Raw genomic sequence first — 15,580 nt, 5'->3', positions numbered from 1 at the left:
ATGTAAATATATCAAATAAAAATATAGTAATATTTAAATAGAATTACTAGAAACTAATTTCTTGAAGAAACAGTCATTAATACAGTGTGCACTAGAATCACTTGGAGGGTTTGCTAGCATAGCTTTCTGGGCACCGTGGCAGGAGGTTTTGATTCGTAGGTCTTGGTTGTGATCTAAGATTTGCATTTATCACAAGTTCCCAGATGATGCATTTTGAGAAGGGCTGCTTTAGTGGAAGCACAAATATAGGATGCATTGTATATTCACACGTTAGAATCGACGGAAGGGTTTTACGTCTTTACTTATCAGCGTTAGTATGTTTAATGTTTACTTATTTGCTTCTTTTCACTTTAACCATGTTAGGCACTTGTTGGGCTCACCACCGTTGTGTGGAGTGGTCACTGGGGGTGTGCCAGATGGAAGAACCGTTATTAGTGAACGTGGACAGAGCTGTTGTCTCAGGGAGCACAGAAGTAAGTACAAGAAACACATATTTAAACCACAACTTTATAACATTTGCTGTGTCAACATAAAGATCCACTTGTAAAATTTATTAAATGATTACTGTAATGTAAAAACCCTTAAAATAGGAAATTATTGATATCCAAGAGTAGTTTGTGCAGACCACTAGATTATATAGTATGTTAAGTTGTGCAATAAACACTAATCTTTAAATAATTTACATTTAAATAAGAAATTAAAATTTTTAGAAACAGAGATTACTGACTGTACTTAGGCATCTTACACTTTTAAGACAAAACTCTTTGACGAAGATTTAAATTAGGAGAGACAGGATTTGACACATCTTTAGTCCACAATGTGAGCTAGTTCTGTTTGCTATTTTAAAAATTGATTAAAATAATTTCTTTTCAGTCAAGTTGGCAGTTTGGTTTGTCTTTCTGGCACTATCCCAAAGCGATACCATATACACAGTCTGCCATCTTTCAGAGCTTTCACTGTGACTTTCAATCAAAAAATAAATGTAGCATTTACCTTCTATCTATAAAGCAACAAACCCTGTGAAGTAAAACTGCTTTGCTGCTTAAAATTTCCCCTTGGTTTTTGACAAATATGTTTGGGAGAAGTGAAAAGAGGCCTTCCAAAGGAATATTAAAAGTGGAATTTTTTGCCATAGAAATTACACAGATTTAATACAGATAAACCTTTCAAAGGCATAGTTGAGACAAGGATTTAGATTTAAGTAATTATTCAGTTACTGTAACATTTACTTTACTCAGATGATCAAATTGACCTAATTTAAATGGATGAGTAACTCTCACCTCTAAACTTAGTCAAGTTAGAGTGTTTGTTTTGGAAGTGTGACCTTACATTTAAAGGCTTACATTATTACCACATTTTGAACAGTATAATGCCCGTAATGATTTCCATAGTCTGAGCATATTTGATGGCCAGGTCATCATTGTGATAGGTCATGGAGCTGGTTCTTCCCTGAGCTTCTTAAAAGTAGTTTTGGAATATTTTTGGACAGTGAGAAGCAGAAGCGTTATAGGAAAGGCAGTGAAGAAAAGTGAAAAGGCACTTTGTGGTGTTGGGTTGTTGAACTGTAGCAGCTTATTTTTGATAAGGCCATAGGGAAATGGGCACTCATATGCCTGTTGACAGGAATGCAAATGGGTGCATATCTTGGCGAGAAGGTTGGTAGTGCCTCACAAACTATATATGCACTTATCTTTGGACCTTTCTGAGATTCTGTCCTGAAAATATGCCTTCACTAATACAGAAACTTGTGCCATTAAAGGTTAATACTTGCTAGCACTGTTTAATTTTCAAAGTACTGTAAACAACCTAAATAACCGCACAGAATAGAATGGTTGAAGAAGCTATATATATCTTTTTGTACAGCTCTGACTCTTGGAACCATAGGAGTGTTTCACCTACCCTGTAAATAAGCAATTACAGCTGTCTGGGCTCTAGGGGAACCTTAAAAGGAATAGCCAAATTCACAGTGAAGGGTAGAGAAGAAACTGAGCCCTGAAAAATAGTGTATTGACTAGATACCCATAAAGCTAAAGACAAAATCAAACAAAAACTGCACATACATGCTGTAATCTAGCGAGTACTATTCTAAAATGATTGTTGTGGTGTTAGAATGGAGTTATCAGAGGTATCAATATAAACTCATGGTTTTTAGTATTTATGTGGACAGATACTGAAATCTAGGTATATGTGTATGCAGGTGTTAGTATGCATGTGTGTATCTCCTAGCTCTGTCCCTTCTGAAAGCACAGAAGGAATGACTTCTAGCAATGAGCCTGTCAAGTGCCCAGATCTTGGTTTGTAACCAGCGTTCTCCAATAAAAAGGACCAAGGCTCTTGGAAGTGGCTCATGGTGCAGGGAACGACCAGGTGCCAGAAAGCAAGGAAGTGCTGACTGAGACGGGGACTTGTTGAAAGCATAGGAGCCAACCTCAAGGAGCTCCTAAGAGCTGGACCAACTTGAGCAATAACAAAAATTAACGATAGTCTTGGGTTTTCATCCATAGAGTGATCCACACTGGTAAATAGATAAATAAGTAGCGAAGGTCAAGTTACATCACTTCTCTGCTTAACACTCTCCAGCTACTTCCCATTTTATTAAGAATAAAAAAAAAAGCGAGTTGCTACTGACCAGCTGGGCCTCCCTGATCTTCACGATCCCCATGGGCACTTCTGAGACATTGCTCGCAGTAACCCTTCCCCTCCCTCGCTTCCTTCAGCCGCCCTGACCTCCGCGGTCTTACTGAGAACTGTCCAGCTCTGGGCCTTTGCAGTTCCTGTTCCCTTTCTGCTGACTGCTCTCCTCAGACACATGCATGGCTTCCTCCCTCGTCCCCTCTAGGTGTTGACTCAAGTTTTCTTTATCTGTGAGGTCTTTGCGGGGCTCCCTGTTGAAAATTCAGGTGCCTCCTCCCGTCACACCCCTGGTGGACTGTTTTCTCCTCTGTACTTAGCGGCCTCTAACACAGTGTGCATTTACTTAATAGTCTTGTCTGTCTCTCCTCACTACATAATAGTGCCATTCTGATAACTGTCTTTTTCTGTTTTGGTCATTCCTCAGTAAATGTTTGTGGCCTAAATGAATAGCACTAAAGATCATTCATGGAATCATTCATAGTTACGAGAAAAAAATAAGTGCCAGAGTGTTAAAGGAGGTCACCACTGTGGTGAATTTTACTCGCATTTATACATTTATACTTGTCAGAAGAACCCTTCTAAAATAGAGGACATCTTTATAGTCCTGCTTAAGTGATGAGGGTGGGGAGGTGTGACAATGACTTTGAAATCTCAAAAGGTTCCTTAGGGGCAAAGTATGTAAAAGTGCTGTTGAGCCCAGAACAGGCTTTATTTTACAAAAAAAAAAAAAGGTGTTACAAATTTGTTGACCATTATTAGGACAGCATGTGACTGAATAAATTACGGTACCTGCCTCTGTAAAGAAAATAAACATTTAATCTGCCTCTTCAAGATAAAGGTGATGTTTCAGCAATGAGAATGCAATGACTTCTCAAAGAAATATTTGCTGGGGGTATTTTGGTAACATGTTACCAGGTGAGCATTTTGGTAACAGATGTTTGGAACTGTGTCTATTGTTAGTTTATTGCCAGAAACAATGAAAGTTTGTACTCAAACAACAAAATATTCTCACATTTGTTGCCAAAAAATCCTGGACACAGAATTTCCTGAGTAAAATATTTTAAAGCGTTGATGTATGTTTTAAACCCATTTGTTAAAAATTAATATTTTTTGACTCTGGAAAGTGAAACTCTGCTGGCTAATTTTTGAGAAGTTTGGCTGGGATTGAAAAATGGTCGTTGAAAACAGGTGCCTCTGTTTAGACCTCCCTATTTTTGTGGGAATCCTTTTTTAAAAAGCCTTCGACAGATGCTGAAATAAACAAGTAGAATTGGACCTTTCAATCTATGATGATGGAAAAGAACAAGATGCAAAGCTCAGATGGGGGTGTCTGTACGCTCTAAACTTTTGGGTTGTTCACATCTTTTAAGAAAGAAATGTTTGAGTACGTGTCCTATTTGTCGTTGGAACATATGTATCTCTCCTTTCTGTCACTTACCAACATGTGTCAATTTATGTTGTTACCGTGAGAGCATTTAATTACTTTTGGTGCCCCCACTAGGGCTGTAGGCGTTGCGAGAGCGTGGATACTGTGTTGGCTTGTCATTTTATCTCTGGTGCCTCACAAAGTACCTGGAGCACAAGGAGCCATCTCTGGGATGAGTGGGTCCTGAGTGGAGTCTGTCGATGAAGGGCAGTGCTGAGCGCAGCGGTCCAGGGAGGGGAGTGCGCTGCTGGCACCTAGTGGCCACTGCCAGCCATCGCGCGCTGCACAGAGGGAACCCAGCCGCGGTAGTGCTGAGGCTGACGAGCCCCCCTGCAGTCAGCAACATTGTTCCCATTTTATAAACTAATACATTATTTCCCTCAGTTGTTAAATTGCATTCAGTATCAAGCAGTTCAGTTTTTCTGGAATTTCCCTCAGATTGTTCTTCAGTGTTTCCACGGGAACCTTTATCTTTTGCTAGATAGAAGAATATGCTAAACTCTTCTCTTTTAATTTCCTCTTTGGATTCCTGGGGGTACTGACAAACATTAAAACATTACTTGTAGCAGCTTTCCACTTAGAATCGATAATTTCTCGTGTTTTCTTCACCCTCATCATTGGGCTTCCCTGGTGGCTCAGACGGTAAAGAATCTGCCTACAGTGTGGGAGACCTGGGTTCAGTCCCTGGGTTGGGAAGATGCCCTGGAGGAGGGCATGGCAACCCACTCCATATTCTTGCCTGGAAACTCTCCAACGACAGAGGAGCCTGGCAGGCTATGTCCATGGGGTCGCAAAGAGTCAGACACAACTGAACGACTAAGGACATATTGCAATTCCATTGTGTTCTGCTGATTTTGTACCACTTGTCCGTGTAAAAACCAACTAATTTCTACAAGAAGAGTTTTAAGTTTTTTAAAAAGTACTTTGGGCTCTTTTTGTAGACTGAAAAAGAGAACAGAAATAGCTTTTCTGTAATAAGGTGGGAGTACAGATTTACAATGTAGGAAAACAATGTAATATAAATGTAATTTTTGTTTAAAAAGCCTTAATGACAATGACAATAAAAATCTCCACACACTTCTCTAACCAGTTGAAAGTAGGTTTATATAAGATCATTGAAAACATGGTCTCTATATATGTAAGATGGTCCCAGGTACCTGTTTTATGAATAATGTTATCTAATATTGTTTTTTATATAATCCTAGTGCTTTGCAGTGTAAAATAAAAAAGTATCAGTTATTTAGTCTTCATTTTACCTTACACTTTTTTAAGAGGAAGGAAACATTCGCATACCTGAATTTTGTGTTTGTGTTGAGGGGTTCTCAAGACCACATCTACACTGGAGACTGACTCAGACTCAAGGGCCTTGTCATAGAGTTGTAATTATGGCTGAGGCTTACTGCCCTGATGTGGTAGAAAGATCTTAATGGGAAAAGATGTTGACGAGGTCTGGAAAAATCTGTGTGCAGGCTTCCTCGGTGCTCTCCCTCCCGTGAGGGGTCCCACACAGCACCTTTGTCCTCCAGCAAGGGAAATTCAGCGACGTGTCTGGTGCTTCTGCCCTGAGACGCTCAAGGTCTTTACTGGGGGCTGGTCGTGTAGGCCCTCCTGCCTGTCACGTACCAGAAGGGAAGGCCACGTTGTTTGCACAGATAATCCAGGCACAGTAAATTGCCCTTATCACCTCGGGAGCCGTGGGAACCCTCTCCAAACCTAGCCTCCCATCTAGGCAGGCAGGCCTTTCTAGGAATGGTAGTCTTGGGCATGCGTGTTAAACATCACTCCCCCCTCCACCCTTTTTTTTTTTTGCATTGAAATAAAGTTGGATTGTGTCTCAGTTTCAACATGTTTCTGTCTGTAGAACTATAGTAGGTGCTTGTTAGTTTACAGCAATGAGTTATTCCACATCCTGGGGAGGCTGTGACAGATTTAGTGGTTACATTAAAAGAACTTCGTAAACTTCGATCAAAGGGAAGCTATTGATAAGGATACCTGTGACTGTAACAGAAAAATCCTGTATTTGACTCTGAAAGCTACTTTGATGTTAACATACCCATCCCAGCTTTCTTTTGACTAATGTAAATACGGTATATGTAATTCCATCCTTTTATTTTACCCTATTCGTATTTTAATATTTAGAGCATGTTTCTTGCAGTAGCACAACAAAAAAAAATCTAACCTGACAATCTTCTGCTTTTTATTTGTAATATTGAGGCTATACATATTTAATAAAGTCTTTCTCTCTGCCCCATTTGTGTTTATCTGTTCATTCCTTTTGCATGCATTAAAAAAAATATTTATTTTGTATTTCAGCTGTGCTGGGTCTTTGTTGAAGCATTTGGGATCTTTAGTTGTGGCACATGGAATCTAGTTCTGCCCTCCTCTCTCTACCCTGACCCACTACTAGCCATTCGCCTGTCTTTCTCCCTCTCTTCAGGTTTCCCTATTCCCTCAGACACAACAATACTGAAATTAGGCCTGTTAATAACCCTACAGTGGTCTCTTAAGTGCTCAAGCGAAAGGAAGAGTCTTAACATCTCTCACTTTAAATCAAAGGTTAGAAGAGATTAGGCTTAGTGAGGAAGACACGGAAGGCTGAGATGGGCTGAAAGCTAGGCCTCTTGTGCCAAACAGTTAGCCACGTTATGAATGCAGAGGAAAAGTTCTTTCAGGAAATTAAAAGTGCTACTCCGGTGAAGGCACAGATGATAAAAACGCAACACAGCCTTACTGTTGTTATGGAGAAAGTTTGGTGTCCTGGATAGAAGGGCAGTTCAGCCACAGAATTCCCTAAAGTTAAAGCCTAATCCAGAGCAAGGCCCTAACTCTTCCGCTCTACAAAGGCCGGGAAAAGCTGTAGAAAGACACCTAGAGGCTGCAGAGGTTGGTTCCTGAGGTTTGAGGAAAGGGGCTATCTTGATAACTTTAAAAGTGCAACATGAAGCGGCCAGTGCTGATGCAGAAGCTGTAGATCTTCCAAAAGATCTAAGGAGAGATAATTATAATGAAGTTGGCTACAGTAAACCGCAGATTTTCAGTGTAGACAAAACAGCCTTCTATTGGAAGAAGACACCATCAAGGACTTTCATAGCTAGAGAGGAGAAGTCAGTACCTGGCTTCAAACCTTTGAAAGACAGACTGACTCTGTTGTTTAGGGTAGTGCAACAGATGGCTTTCACTTGAAGCCAGTGCTCATTTACGATTAAAAAAAAATCCTAGATCCCTTTAGAATTATGCTAAATCTACTCTGCCTACACTGTATAAATGCAGCAATATTTATGGATGATAGCGCATCAGTTTACAATATGGTTTACTGAATATTTTAAGCCCACTGTTAATATCTAGTGTTCAGAGAAAGAAAGTGTTCTTTGAAAATACTACTGTTCATTGACAGTTCAATGAACAGGTCACCCAGGAGCTCTGATGGAGATGTATAAGGAGATTAATGTTCTCATGCTGGTGAACACAGCTATTCTGCAGCCCACGGATCAATGAGTAATTCTCTCTTTCAAGGCTTATTATTTGAGAAAATAAGTTTCATAACGCTATACCTGCCATGGGTAGTGAGTCTTCTGATGGATCTGGGCAGAGTCACTTGACCTTCTGGAAAGGACTTACCATTGTAGATGCCATGACAACTTAACAGGAGTTGGGAAGAAGTTGATTCCAGCCCTCGTGGATGACTTTGAGGGCCATAGGACCTCAGCAGAGGAAGTAACTGCAGATGTGGTGGATACAGCAGGAGAACCAGAATTGGAAGTGGAGCCTGAAGATGTGACTGAGATGCTGCAGTCTCGCGATAAGACTCAAGCAGATAAGTTGCTTCTGATGGATGAGCAAAGAGAGTGGTTTCTTGAGAGTGAATCTACTCCTGGCGAAGATGCTGTGAAGACTGTTGGAATGACAACAGAAGATTTAGACTATTCCATGAATTTAGCTGACAAAGCAGCAGCAGAATTTGAGAGGATTGACTCCAATTTTGAAAGAAGTTCTACTATGGGTAAAATGCTGTCAGACAGTGTTGCATGCTGCAGAGAAATTGTTGGTTGAAGCAAGAGTCAGTTGACTTTACAAACTTCATTATTATCTTTAAAAAATCTCCATAATCATCCCAACCTTCGGCAACCACCACCCTGATCAGATACCAGCCACTGAACGTCAAGACAAGACCCTCCACCAGCAAAAAGATTATGACTTGCTTAAAGCAGAGATGATGGTTAGCACCTTTTAGCAGTAAAGCACTTTTAAATTAAGATATGTACATTGTTTTCTTTTTAGACAGAATGCCGTTGGACACTTAACAGAGTACAGTATAAATGTAACTTTTATGTGCACTGGGAAGCAGAGTTTGTGTCACTTGCTTTACTTCGGTGGTCTGGAATTGAATGTGCACTCCCTTCAATGTATGTCTGTAAGCCTTGTTGTTGTATTGATTCCTTTAAGATTTCTAGTATGCGTCTTTCACTTACACAGCCCACCCTGAATTAGGTATTATGTAGTTGTGTGTATTATAAAACTGTGCTTTCACTTCTTTCCACTCTCTCTGCTGTACTTTGTGCTTTTGTCATACATTTGACTTTCACATGTTATAAACTCCTTAAGATACTGCTCTTTTTTGAGTAAACATATCTTTTAAAGAGAATTAAATGATAAAAAGATTTTAAAATATACTTACCTATGTATTTACCAATATTGTATTGTATTGTGTTGTTAGTCGCTCAGTCTGACTCTTTGTGACCCCACGAGCTGTAGCCCTCCAGGCTCCTCTGCCCATGGAATTCTCCAGGCAAGAATACTGGAGTGGGTTACCATTGCTTTCTCAAGAGCCCGACCAAGGGATCAAACCCATGTCTCCTGCATTACAGGCAGATTACTTACCATCTGAGTTATTTACCAATGCTAGTCTCTTCATTCCTTGGTGTCGACCCACATATCATTTTCTTTCTGCCTGAAGTCCTTTAACATTTCTTGCAGGGCAGGTCTGCAAGGTGATAGATTCTTTCAGCATTTTTATTTCCAAAGTGCTTCTGTTTTCCTTTGAAACGCATGTTTGCCAAGTTCAGAAATCTAGGTGACTTTTCATCCCAGTACTTTAAAGATGTGATGATTCACTCTTCTTGTTTATGTTGTTTCTGACACAGGATGGCATAGGCTGGTGTCATCCTTGTTTTTGTTCTATGCTTTATTTTTTTGGGCTCCAAGATCACTGCAGATGGTGACTGCAGCCATGAAATTAAAAGATGCTTACTCTTTGGAAGGAAAGTTATGACCAACCTAGATAGCATATTATAAAGCAGAGACATTACTTTGCCAACAAAGGTCCGTCTAGTCAAGGCCATGGTTTTTCCTGTGGTCATGTATGGATGTGAGAGTTGGACTGTGAAGAAAGCTGAGTGCCAAAGAATTGATGCTTTTGAACTGTGGTGTTGGAGAAGACTCTTGAGAGTCCCTTGGACTGCAAGGTGATCCAACCAGTCCATTCTAAAGGAAATCAGTCTTGTGTGTTCATTGGAAGGACTGATGCTGAAGCTGAAACTCTAATACTTTGGCCACCTCATGCGAAGAGTCGACTCATTGGAAAAAGACTCTGATGCTGGGAGGGATTGGGGGCAGGAGAAGAAGGGGAAACAGAGGATGAGATGGTTGGATGGCATCACTGACTCAATGCACATGAGTTTGGGTGACCTCCGGGAGTTGGTGATGGACAGGGAGGCCTGGCTGCGATTCATGGGGTCGCAAAGAGTTGGACAGGACTGAGCGACTGATCTGATCTGATCTGATCACTGATTTTGGACAATTTGATAATGTTATTCCTTAGTGTAATTTTCTTTGTGTTTCTTAGGGTTTGTCGCAGTTTTGGGGATCTGTGAATCTATAGTTATCATTATGGTTAGAAAGTCTTTGGCAGTTATTTCTTGTTGTCACAAGTGACACGATTTCTTTCTTTTCTTTTTTTTATTAAGTGACTTAGGGACTTACCTGGTAGTTCAGTGGTTAAGACTTTACTTTCTGATGTAGAGATTGTGAGTTTGATCCCTAGTTGGGGAGCTAAACTCCCCATATGCCTAGGGGGCAAAAAACCAAACCATGAAGCAGAAACAATGTAACAAATTCAGTAAAAGACTATAAAGATAGTCACATTAAAAAAATCTTTAAAAAGTGGCTTAGTAGTGTTCTGTTGCAGGTATATACACCACATCTTCTTTATTCATGCATCCACTTACGGGCACTTAGGTTGATTCTGTATCTTTCTTCCTTAAATAATGCAATAAACATATGGATGCATATATCTCTTTGAATTCATGTTTTTATATTGCTAAGTGGAACAGCTGGATCATACATTGTTTTAGTCTTAATTTTTTGCGGAATGTCCGTACTGTTTTTCATAGTGACTGCACCAGTTTACATTCCTGCCAGCGGTGTAGGAGGGTTCTCTTTTTGTCACATCGTTGACAACACTTGTTTTTTCTTGCCTTTTTGATAACAGCCATTTTAGCGAGGTGATAGCTCACTACAGTTTGGATTTGCATTTGCCAAATGATTAGTGACATTGTGCATCTGTTCATGTGCCTGTAGGCCACCTGTGTGTCTCTCTGGGAAGGTGTTTATTCAGCTCCTCTGCCTGTTCTGTGATTGAATCGTTCTTGTTACTGTTGTTGCGTCACTAATCTTGTTACTGTTGTTGAGTTCACTAATCTTTTCCTCTGCAGTTTCTAATATGCTGTTATAATATCCAGTGTAATTTCATCCTAGGTATTTTTATTTTATGACGTTTGACTGGGACCTTTTTATACCTTCCATGTCTCCACTTAGCTTTTTGAACATATTCAATATGCTTATAAGAGCTGTTTTAATGTCCTTGTCTGGTAATGTTAACATCTCTGTCCGTTTGGGGTCAGTTTTCAAGATTGTTATCGGCATAGATCATGTTTCCCTGCTTCTTCGTGTGCCTGGTGGTCTCCGTTTGGATGTCAGGCATTGTTGAGTTTTACCTTGATGAGTGATGGATTTTCGCTGTAGGAAATGAGCAGTTAGGGTGATGAGTGGCTCCCTGGCTTCATGACACCAGGTTCTGACTGTCTTTACATTGTGTACACACAATGTGTTGGTCTTTTCCTTGGTTCAGTTTCTCTCATAATCAAAACATGGTGAGCAGGAGCTCTTAGGGTCATATCCTCATTATAACTTTTTTTTTTTTTAATAAAAAATGAAAAAAAAAAAAAAGCTTTTCTTTTTTAATTCAGGGAAATCCTTTCCATATGCTTTTCTCTACTGTAGCAGGTTTCTCCTAACAACTCATTAGCTAGAATTAGAATTAGTTCCCATCAATTGCTTGAAACCAGTAACTAATACAAGTGTTGGGACAACCACCATTTGGTTAGACTGTGATTCTCTTCTGGGGCAGGGGATGGTACCTACCTCTCTAAAGGTCATTGCTGCTTGGAAGAGGCCATCTCTGAACAAAACTGAGAGCCTTCGAAGGAAGAAGGTGGAATGGGTGTTTGTAAAAGTAGGAAATACTTTAGATGGTTTTGGAGTATGGGTTAAGCGTCAATAGATTGACACAGGAAATCTCGACAAAGGGTCGTCTATTTGTTATTGGCAGATTTTTCAATAATAACTATTTTTACAGGTGTTTGATGTTCAGCATTTTATGTGCCTGTTGGCCGTCTGTATGTCTTCTTTGGAAAAGTGTTTGTTCTAGTCTTCTGCCCATTTTTTAAATTGAAGTCTTTATTTTTGATATTTTGTATGAGCTTTTTATAAGTTTTGGATTTTGACCCCTTATCTGTCATACTGTTTGCAAATGTTCTCCCATTTAGTAGGTTATCTTTTCATTTTGTTGATAGTTTCCTTTACTGTGTAAAAGTTATAATTAGGTCCCATTTATTTATTTTTTGCTTTTATTTCTTTTGCCTCAGGAGACAGATCCAGAAGAAATATTGCTGTAATTGATGTCAAAGAGTGTTTTGCTTGTCTTCTCTTCTAGAAGTTTTATTGCTTCAGATCTTGCATTTAAGTCTCTAATTCACTTTGAGTTTATTTTTGCATATGGTATGAGGAAGTTGTTCTAATAGCCTTCTTTTACATGTCCAGTTTTCCCAGCACCACTTACTGAAGAGACTGTCTTTTCTTCATTGTGTATTCTTGCTTCCTCTTCTTAGATTAATAGACCATAACTATGTCTATTTTCTTCCATTGATCAGTCTGTTTTTGTGCCAGGACCGTTTTGATTATTGTAGATTTGTAGTATAGTCGAGTGTGGAGTGTCATAGGCAAAGGATCATCTTAAATTTGGGGATATGTGGACTATGAAAGAATGTCACACATGAGCATGACTAGGTAATAAGTATGGTGGGGAGTAGTGAGAAATGGAAAATGTTCTTAACTTCACATTCCACGTGAGGAATTTAATTAATGAAGTTTCTTAATAAGAAGAGCCGCTTTAACAGGTCTGAACGTTTCAGCTGTCTGTAGTTAAGTTTGAAGACGTTTATTTGAACACAGATATACTTAGGATTGCTGCAGTGATTAAAGGCCAGTAAGTGTGAGTTTCTGAATTTAGGTATTATATGTGAAATATGAAGATAGAATTGTCGTAGAGATGGAATGAGTTATGTTTTGAATTAGTGGAGGAGTTGCAAAATACCTCCATGGTTTCAAGTATGAGTATATGGGAAAATTAGGAGTTTGACTGTAATGAGCCTTAAATCCCATGAAACGTCTTTGGAACTGTGTCAGGGTTGGAATCTTAGACTGTGTTCCTAGCTAGCTGTGAGAGCAAATCAAGCTGCCGATGGAGAATGTTCAGCAAGAGGATAGAAGGACGATCAACCCTTTTGGCCGTGTTCCGAGGAGGAAGAGATGGCTGTCATGTAGAGTACCTACCAGTTGTGGGAAGGGTGCTAAGAATGACTGAATAGATTTCAGGGGATATGGCCATTGATTTCACATGTGTTTTCTTTTTTTTTTTTTTTGGGTATGATAAAGTTTCCTAAAAGTATAGCATGTTTTTCTAAATAAACCATACTTGCTGTATTGAATGGGGGAGGATCAGAAATCTTGACTTCTTCTTCTGTGTCTGACATTGTTAGCTAATGTCAAGTGACACCCTCACCAAGCAGTTCTACCTGTCTGCAAGGAAATGGCAACCCACTCCAGTGTTCTTGCCTGGAGAATCCCAGGGACGGGGGAGCCTGGTGGGCTGCCGTCTATGGGGTCACACAGAGTTGGACACGACTGAAGTGACCTAGCAGCACCTAGTTTTTTCATTTTGCACAATAAGAAGTTAACATGCTGTCTTCATTCTAAAGTGCAAGGCTGTGAGGAGGACTCAGGATCAGTTATGGTTTCTTGCCTCAGAATGCTGTACCAAGTGCAGAATCTGTTATAGCAGGACAGTGGAAAGTTTGACGACAGAATGCTTTAGGTACACCTAAGTATAAAAATCAGTGGGTTTGTTTTCATTCGCTCTGCCAACTTGATTCTTACCATTTATTTAGAATTTAAGTTGGGTGGAAGCTAACAGGAAACTAGGAATTTCTGTTACAGAGCTATTAAGAGTTTGATGTTCCTATTCGGTTACGCATAGTTAAATTTGGAAGGCCCATTTAGTGAAAATGTTCTTGGCCTTAGTGTTTCTCTTAGTAAAAATCATATTTTGTTTTTAATCATTCTTTTTAGTTTTAATTAAGTTTGATATAATTACCTTTACACTGAGGTAAGTGGTAGTATTCCTGGATGTTATAAATAAAGAGTTCCTTTGTAAAACCTGGGGGTGGGTGGAGAATATCATGAATTACAGTGTGCATAGAATATTTGAAGGCTACACAGGAAACGGGCAAAATTCTTTGCCTCTAGGGAATTTATCCCACGTGACTCTACACAAAGTGACTTCCTTGTGTACCTTTTAGAATGTTTTGAATTTTGAATAATGAAGTTTTTTCCTAATAAAAACAGTTCCTAATATATAATTAGAATTAATATAGAGTTAATATAATAATATACAATTGGGATAATTTCTAATATATCCCTGAAAAATGTATTTCAAAAGTTCATTTCTATAGTTTTGCCCTAGCGATGTTTTTTTATATATTGTGCGATATAAGCATCCAACTTCATTTTCTCACGTAAGGAGAGCCGGTTGTTACTACCTCATTTATTGAAACCTCTTTGTTTTCCCCCTCATTTGAAAGATTACTTCTGTCAGCTAGCAAATGTTCAGTAAATGTATGGCTTGTTTCTAAGCTCTGTATTTTAGTTTATATTCTTTATCCCAGTGACACTACCACCATACTGTTACGGTCACAGAAGCTTGGTAGTAAGTCTTGGTAGCTGGTCAGCCATGTCTTACTTTCATCTCTACCTGTAGCAGAGAAACTTGTAGTAGAACAGTCCTACCACTGTGAATAACTAGAAAATCTGTTTTCAAAGAAAGATTTAAAGGCATTAGAGAAGTGAGGTGAGGACTGGAGGGAGTGAGAGAGAGCCCAGAGGGGAGGATCATGTCAAGAGAGTTTCTGGCCATCTGTAGAGCTGGGAAGACAAAAAGTTAGGGTTTAGGGGCCATTAACATAATAGACTTTCACTTGGGACCCTTGAAGTCTACATTCGAGGTCAGCATATTATGTATATGTCCTCATGGTCAGATCCAGCCCACCATCTGTGTACATGGTCCAGAAGCCCAGATAGGTTTTATTTTAAAATGTTAAAAAAAAAAATAAAAAGAGTGTATTTCATCACACATGAAAATGATATGAAATTCAAATTACAGTATCCATAAATAAGGTTTATTGGAACACAGACTTGTTTATTGTGCACATGATCTGTGACTCCTGTTGCTCTACAGTGATGGTCAAGCCTTGGCCGGAGCGACCACTAACGCCCTGCATTATTGTGGGCAGGCTGCACATCACAGAGACCCAGTCGTAACTCATCAGATTTGGATTGCCACATGTGTTCTCTTGGGATCTTCTCTCTTTTACTACTGCATGCCTTTCATGTTAAAGAAGAGGAAACGAGAAGAATGGACCTCAGTAATAGTGCTTTTGAGGCATTAGTGGAGTGGATTCAGTTGATACCAAATTGGATGGCAAAGCATTGTATTTATTATTATGCTGAGACACTATAGCTGTGCTGAAAAAAATACAGTGTATGTCAATATTAACCTGATTGAGCACATACCATGCTAATCCCAACTCATAGGAAAGCAGTGAGTTTCATTTGCTCTTAGGGATGTCACCATCTCAATGCTAGGAGTTTTTGTTGGAAATCAAAGCTGAATGGACTGAATTGCCTTACAGTGTAGCAGTTTGATGACTGAGCAGTGGTAATGTTTTATTGCAATTTTTAAAATTTGGGGGTTGTGATTAAATTTTTCTGAAGAAGATTGCCCTCCAAATACTTAATGGATGTAGAAGTTAACTTCTGTTGCAGACTTGGTAATACTTGATAGTGAACTCAGCCTAAGGTTACAAGGCAGAGCACTGCTTCCATGTGAGACCTACACCGTGATCAATT

The 15,580-nt window shown here is 39.4% G+C and overlaps 1 protein-coding gene across 19 annotated transcripts in view; it reads left to right on the top strand.

Annotated features, from left to right (window-relative positions):
• KMT2C (lysine methyltransferase 2C) overlaps positions 1–15,580 on the top strand; it is a 261,336-nt gene that overhangs the window by 108,508 nt on the left and 137,248 nt on the right. For all 19 annotated transcript variants that reach the window (XR_011463922.1, XM_070368932.1, XM_070368933.1 and 16 more), the window contains one exon: positions 364–473. Coding sequence is in view for 18 of the 19 variants with exons in the window: in XM_070368932.1 (XP_070225033.1) it covers positions 364–473 (110 nt within the window). In the remaining variant the exon portion in view is untranslated. The remainder of the gene's footprint in view (positions 1–363; positions 474–15,580) is intronic.

The sequence above is a fragment of the Bos mutus genome, chromosome 4 (assembly GCF_027580195.1).
Source record: "Bos mutus isolate GX-2022 chromosome 4, NWIPB_WYAK_1.1, whole genome shotgun sequence".
Taxonomy (NCBI): Eukaryota; Metazoa; Chordata; class Mammalia; order Artiodactyla; family Bovidae; genus Bos; species Bos mutus.
Note: the sequence above shows the minus strand (reverse complement) of the source record. Positions and strands in the feature narration are given on the sequence as shown.